The 7,872-nt window shown below is 24.8% G+C and overlaps 1 protein-coding gene across 1 annotated transcript; it reads right to left on the bottom strand.

The window, feature by feature from the left end:
* Positions 1-1,863: 1,863 nt before the first annotated feature.
* Positions 1,864-7,663, bottom strand: LOC115697566 (GDSL esterase/lipase At1g29660). The gene is made up of 5 exons (XM_061101637.1): positions 7,327-7,663; positions 5,960-6,083; positions 5,204-5,462; positions 3,168-3,411; positions 1,864-2,292 (listed from the first exon to the last, which is right to left on the bottom strand). Exons 1-5 carry the CDS (start codon positions 7,586-7,588, stop codon positions 2,072-2,074), a joined length of 1,110 nt encoding a protein of 369 aa, XP_060957620.1. The 5' UTR covers positions 7,589-7,663; the 3' UTR covers positions 1,864-2,071.
* Positions 7,664-7,872: the final 209 nt, after the last annotated feature.

Genomic DNA, 7,872 nt, shown 5'->3' with positions numbered 1-7,872 from the left:
CCATTAAATTATAAATATGACTTGTGATATATATTTAAATTAATTTTTAATATTGTGTTCTAATTCATAATTGCCATATTTTTATCATTGCAAAGTAAAGTATGAAACTAACTTATCATCTATATCATTCACAATAACAAAAATCAATTTGAGCTAAGACATCTCTCTTTACTTAATTCACTATACAATCAACTCTAGGCACTTTTAAGTCCCAAACGGCCGGCCTCATTCCAAACCCGCCAAAATTTGGATAGACCGTGGCCTCGCCTTGCCTCAACCATCTCAACAATCGATGCACATTTGTTTCTCGAGTCCTCTAACTCAACCAAGCTTTGATTTTGATCAAGACACATTCTACTCAAAGAACAAATGGGAAACATCCTCCCTATGATTTTTCACAAACAACACATTGGGAATTCATAATCATTTTCACACCAAAGTATGATGAAGGCTCACTCTAACATTCAATATATCCAAACAAGCTAACCAAAGAATGAAAGAGGGCTTAAACTCCATTTAAAAGCAAAGTTAACACCTTATATTGATGGTTTAGACTTGTTAGTTTGTTATACATAGACATGGTGAATGCTATATTTTGCTAGCAAAAGATTTTGCTGAACTAAAACAAGCTTTAAGCGAATTTTTAACCTAAACAATTTTCTTCCAAGACCAGCTAATTGTGCTGAGAACCTCATTATCCCACCATGGAGTATTTGTAACGTCCCCGCTTCAAGTCTTCTTTGGATCCTTACACCCACAGAATGAATGGCTCTTATACACGAGTACGTCACTCTGGCTGGTTCATGGACTGATGACTGACCCTACAGACCAACACGAGTGTTTCCAGCATGCTTTGTCCTCACTCACACGCTTCCTAGGAAAACTTCCCAGGAGGTCACCCATCCTAAAATTACTCCCTAGTCAAGCTCACTTAATTGTGGAGTTCTTTCGTGATGGGCTACCGAAAAACAAGATGCACCTTGTTGATATAGGTAGTACCAATCAATCCATTTAAGCTCTCTTCAACTGTGTAGTCTCATACCTACACAGTCTCCGAATCATCCCACTTGACCTGCCCCAGGCGGTGTGGGATTGCACAGCTTACCCGGTATTTCCCCTTACGGATCACGGGACTACTGACTGTCACAGTATGGTAGAGCTAAATTGAGTGAATCCACTTCACCCACAAATTCTTATTATTTTCAATAGCCCAAGAGTAGTTCTCAAGAGCCACTAAGTTCCAAGTTTCCACATCTTGGATATCAAGGCCACTATTTTTCTTACTCTTACACACATCTTTCCAAGCAACATTTTTCCTGTTCATCAAAATTAGTTAAATCTTTTCATATAAAAACTCGACAAATCTTATTAATCTTATTCTTATATTGGAGATGCACCACCTCTTCTTGTTTGATATTGTTATTCTACGAATTATTTTTTATAGTGGGAAAATATTCAATTTTTTTTCTTGTGGGGGATGGCTTTTTAATATATTTTTTTTTATATCTAAACAAGTTTTTTGATAAAAGATAATTAATTTTTTTAATCGCTTAATTAGTTTGAAAATTTTAATTTCTTTTTTAATTTTGATAATCATTCAAAATGATTTTTTAAGGTATAAATTAATTTTTTAAGATATACAAAAGAAAATATGAATCTTTCTCATTTTTATTTTGAGGAGGTACAAATTGATAATTGTTAAAGTTTAGAAGATAAAATTGCTAATTTACAAATGTACGTCAACATTTAAATGAAATAATTGACTAAATTTCTATAAATGTAAAACTTCAAAAGAATTTTTAACAAGTTATATATTTTAGGGAGCAAAATCATCAAGTTTCAAAAATTTAAAAAGGCAAAAAATAGATAATTATTCTCTTTTTTATTGATGGCATGAGTATAGATAAATATGATAAATTTATCCATTTATAATATATTTTTACATGGTATTGTATATTTTGTATTATGCATATATTTATATTACAACACTATTATATAGATATTATATTTTAAAAAATTATATGCTAAAATATAGCAATATAGAAACCCTATAGCATTTCTTGGATATATTTTAAAGTCGTAGCTGAGCCAGTTGCTTGATATCAATAGGATAATTGTCTGAAGCATGAAGAGAAGTATAAGATCTGGTCGCAGTATATTTATTTAGAGTTTCAGATGGATGAACTTTATCCCAAAATACGTATGAGGTTCTGTTCTTACATGTAGTGCTTGAAGGGATACAGAAACCAATCGATGTTGTTGGACAACAAGTTTCATTAAAATTAGTGAATCCTGAAAAATAAAATATTAACCGAACTTTAAAATATAAACATTTTAATACGTGGTTACAATTACACATATAAGAAATATTTTATAGTAAGGGTTTGTCCTTATTAGTAAGAATATCTATTTTTAACCCTTTGAGAAATTATAATTGAAATATTTTTATAAGTGTGAACATTGTAATTATATATAATATGCATTCACTTATTTTTAGAAATTTTTTAATAATATATTTTATAGAAAATAAAATTTAAATATTTAATTACATATGTAATGTACTATTTCAAACTCAGTATCATAAATTATTAAAAAAAATTGAAAACAAACCGGAAGTATAATATATATCATATTATTGAGATTGTTGGATTTTGACATATACTAAATCATGCTCTCTGAACTTTTGAGGTCGTTAAAAATTTCCCTTGAACTATTGAGATTGTTGGATTTTAAGAACTTTTTTTAATTTCATTCAATTTTGCTAATATGTAGATTGTCCATATACTAAATCATGCCCCCAAACTTTGATATTTACAAAATCATGTCCCCTAAACTTAAACATGTACAGAATTATGCCCCCTAAATTTTCATCCTCGTCAGACTTTCTTTAATAAAATTGGACAAAAATCCTTAAATCCATCAACCTTAATAGTTCGAGGAGAATTTTTTATGACCTAAAAAATTTAGAGGGTATGATTTAGTACATTAGGAAGTAAAAATCCAAATTAACCTATATAATATTATATAAGTATATTCTTGAAACATTTTAAGTTTATGTTGACCATCATATAAATATTGAAAATAAATTTTACCCTAATAAATAAATAAATAGAACCCTATCTTAAATTTGTTATTAAGGAAAAAAGAGTAAGAGTAGAGATATTTACCAAGAGAAGAAAGATCATCACTAGAATGCATTTGAAAAGTGTTGACAAAAATGAACTTAGCATCACTAAATTTGGTATTAAGTTTATAAACAAGTGATTTCAGTTTTTTGTTGAAGATTTGAATTAGATTGTTCACTTTGTCAACACCAGTCTTTTTTCCATATAAATCAATAATTGCTGGAGAAGTTCCAATTTGTCCAATTCCAGCTAGAACAACCTTCCTTGCATTATTGTTGTACAATCTCTGTAATTAATTATCAATTATTAATTAATTAACTAAAAATAAATAAATATAAGCAAAATAGTATATATATTTAACAAATTTTTTATTTTGACAGCAAAAAATAATATATCTATAAACCTTATAAAAGAGAGAATAGTTTTTGGGCTTTTCATAGTGTATTTACAAAAAAACCCCTTAACTATTTTGAGGAGTTAGTGTTATTCTCTCTCATCATATATATTATATACTAAAGAATTTTTACTAAATAATCAATTTATAAAAAATACATAAAACATATTTAATTTTTTTTTAACAGCATAAAATAAAGTTTATCATGTGATTATTTTTCTACTATAATAATACTATTATTGATAAATAATTGTTACTTAAATAAAAAATTATAACATTATATTCTCATTCTATTAAATTTATAATTAAAGCTGAAAAATAAATTTATGAAAAAAATAAATAAACATACAACTCAAAAAAGTTATAATATGTTTCAAAAAAAAAAAAAAAAGTTATAATAAATTAAATATAGATAATGAAAGATAATAACAAAACAACACTATAATTAATTTGGGAAATTCTATGTTTTACTCTCTAAAATTAAGTGTACCAAACACTCCTTTCGTATTTTCGATATCCAGATAGTATTAATCTTAATTATTTTATATGACAATGTACATTGTAGTTTTTTTAAAACATCTTGCAAATTTTCAATAAATTCAAAATAATTTAACATGCGAGAAACAAGATTCAAATAATCTGTTTACTTATGCCTATTTTTATTATAATTTTTTTAATATTAATTTTGTGTTAATTTTTATTTATTATTAGTAGTATTGAAAATTCAAAAATATTTCTAAGAACATTTAATTTTTTTTCCTAAAATTTTATTTTTACTTAACAATTAGATTCAAACTTCTTCAATTTTACTAACTCATATCTATATATTACTTATCGAATTTTTTCAATTAAGTATAAAAAAAAAATGATGATACAAATTTTTCATCTAAATCAAGAATAATATATTTATTGATCAAAAATACATTTTAGGTACGAATTTTTTTAAAATAAAAAATATGAAAAATTATTTAATTTTTAATTTTTTTTAAGAGGAGTCATGCTTTAGAAGTAGATAAGATCTCGAGAAAAAAAAATACTAATTAATAATGCCACATCAACTTTTAAATGATAAAAAAGAATAATAATTAACAAAAATATTATATCTCTAAATAGAAGAGTTTACGAAATTTTTTCAACATGATATACATTTTAAATGATACAATTATATAATGTTGTAAGTTCAAGAGACAAAATATTAATTATTTCTTAAAATAGTTATACCTAAATAGTTTTAGGAGCCACTCACGTGCGAAGCACGTACTATCTGACTAGTATAGTTAATAAGTGAAAAACAAAAAATTAAAGGGCCTTTTTTTATTTTTCACTTTAAAATAGTTTTTATATATATATATACGGAATTCTACATAAAAATCTCTATTATAACTAACTGAGCAATTTAAATCGTAACCAAAATCTGTATAGCAATCTACATAGAAACTACTGGAGAAACCATCTGAGAAACTCAAACCGTAAATTTTTTTTTTTAAAAAAAAAAGTTAAAAAATAATATATAAAGTAATTTTCCAAAATTAAATTACAATAAAAATTAAACATTTCGGTCGAAATTAAACTAAAGTAGTATAGGAACCTATATTTAAAACATTTAGTTTAGTCAAGTGTACATAAAAAGAATAAAGATAAATATAAATAATGCAATGAAAGTTTGAAAAAAAAAAAACCTTACCAAAATTTGATATTCATATTTTTGGATGAGAAGCTTAGCATATTGTTGAGGTGTATAAAGACTACTTGTATTATAAATTTTAGGCAGTAAATAGTTTAAAATATAGTCATTATTTCCTATGGTAATATGATATATGCACTTCATCTTTAAGTGATAATTTATTTGTGAAATTGTAAATTTATGGTTGTATTTATTTTTTATTTTTGAGATTGTAATTTGGTGGTTGTCTATTTGTTTCTCCAAGCTAATACAATCACCCTGCAAAAAAAAAAAAACAAAAAAAAAACAAAAGTTGGTGTTATTTTATGAAATGAACAATGAAAATTTAATTTTAAATTTATTAATATTAGGATAAATATAATTTTAAATATTGTATTTTATAAAAATTATCGATTGGATCCTTTATTTTGTAAAATGACAAATTAGACAGTGTATTTTTCAAAATAGTACTAAATGGTACAATGAGCTGATTTTTTGTCAAAATAAAACTTTATAATAACCCGATATAAATGTGTTATGACAAAACTGATTACGTTTTTTTCAATTGTTCAAGCTAAAAATTATCTTCAAATTGATTTTATTAAAAAAATATATCAAAAATTTAGTTTAGGGTACTATTTGTACTAGTTTAAAAAATACAAGATCTTTTATATTATTTAATAAAATAAAAAATCTAATTAATAACTTTTACAAAATACAAATTTGAAATAATATTATTCACTCTTAATATAATTATCATAATATAATTAATGTAGCAAAATTTTGCCAGTTTCTTGGAGAATTCCTGCTGATCCAGATGCATAATTTACACCATGGGTTATGTTATAACCAGTAGTATTAGCAAATGGTGGTATGTAGTGATCCAAGCCTAAAAGTTGACCTTTTATAATAATATAGCAATATAAAAATATATAAAAAAAATTATATTAGTTAATGCATTCACTAAACAAGGATGTACTAATATATTTTTATCTGTTTTGGTTTCCAAAATAATTTTTATTTAAATTTTTTATCATAGTCATGTACGTTGTAGTTATTTATTAAGACATCTTGCAAAATTTTAAGAAATTATTCAGAAGAATTTAACATGTTGAAAACATGGTTCAAAACAGTGTGTTGTACGACTATTTTATTTTATATACGTGTGAAATAGACTGTTTGAACACTGCTTTCTATATTGTAAATTATTTCGAATTTTTCAAAATTTTATAAAATATCTTAAATAATTAACTATAGCATATACGAATATGAAAAAAAAAATGGGCTAAATTTTTTTCTAGATATCGAAACAAGCAAAGAGTGCATCATACATCTCTTTTAAGGGTGCATTGTAGAAACACTCTTGTGTATCTATAGATAGATAGATAGATAGAATTGAAAGATTCTAACATGTACTCTCTAAAAAAGGTTCACTGAAGCACCCTCTATCTATTTTGATATCAGGGAGAATTTTTTCAGTCTAATTTCTTTTATGGTCGTTTAAGTTGTAATTATTTATGATATCTTATTTTATATAATCTAATTTATGAGAGATCATATATGACCACATGTGAGTATAAATGATATTTTTTGTGAATATTTTATATTTTATTTTTAATAATATATATATTTATAAATTTCAAATGTAAAAAGGAAGAGGTAATTTTGTATGCATATTTAGATTTTTTTTCAAGTTTATGTTTACTTATAATTATTATCTTGCAATTATTTTTTTTTTAAAAAAAAAAAGTAAGAATAAATATTGTACTATTACATTTAAAAAAAATAAATATTGATACAATAACTATTTGGTTGGCTATGAATTATATTGAAAGTTTTAAATTATGTTTTCAATTATTAATAAAGCTAAATTGTAACAATTAAATTTAATTATCTTAATTTATTAAATATACTAAGTATACATGGTTTAGTAATATATTGAAAATAAAATTTAACTAAAATTGTCCTAAAAAAATATATTGAAATGTATTAATTATACATAAAAAAAAATTAATACTTATAATTTCTCTAAATGCTAAAAATAAATAAAGAGAGGTCCCTATAGAATAAAAACAAAAATGATATTTTTCAACTTATTATAAATATATTTGTATATATTAACATAATATTAATTATATACATACCAAGTACATCAACCACAGTTCGACCATTAGTAAACCTTCCTGTTGGAGTAATAGCATTAGGAAAATCAATCCCATAAGGTTTGTAATTAGCTTTAGCCATTGTTAAAAGATTGTTGTTGTTTCCACTATCAGATAAAGAATCACCAAATATGAAAAGACCATGTACTTCATCATGGGGATCACCATTAACACCATAATAATTATGATTATGTAACAATATGATCAATACCACCATAGTTAATTTCATCATTTGGGTACCCATAATTTTTATATATATTATTGAAGAAGAAGAAGATATGTAAACAAACACTCACTAATAATTTATATAATGCATATACAATGCATATTATATGGTTTATATACTAGTTCAATTACCCTAACGAGTAGTGTGTTAATAGTAATATATCATATGTTAGTTGTTATCAAAGTCAAATGGTCTATGAGTGTATGGATTAATTCTCTTTTATTTTTATTTGTTGATTTTAAGTCGAGTCCAGATTCGAGTCCTACGCCTGGGCTAGGGTCCAGGGTTGGGACTGTGGCCAA

This window comes from Cannabis sativa, chromosome 7 (assembly GCF_029168945.1).
Source record: "Cannabis sativa cultivar Pink pepper isolate KNU-18-1 chromosome 7, ASM2916894v1, whole genome shotgun sequence".
Classification (NCBI taxonomy): domain Eukaryota; kingdom Viridiplantae; phylum Streptophyta; class Magnoliopsida; order Rosales; family Cannabaceae; genus Cannabis; species Cannabis sativa.
The sequence above is the reverse complement of the archived record's forward strand: the minus strand, read 5'-3'. Positions and strand labels throughout refer to the sequence as shown.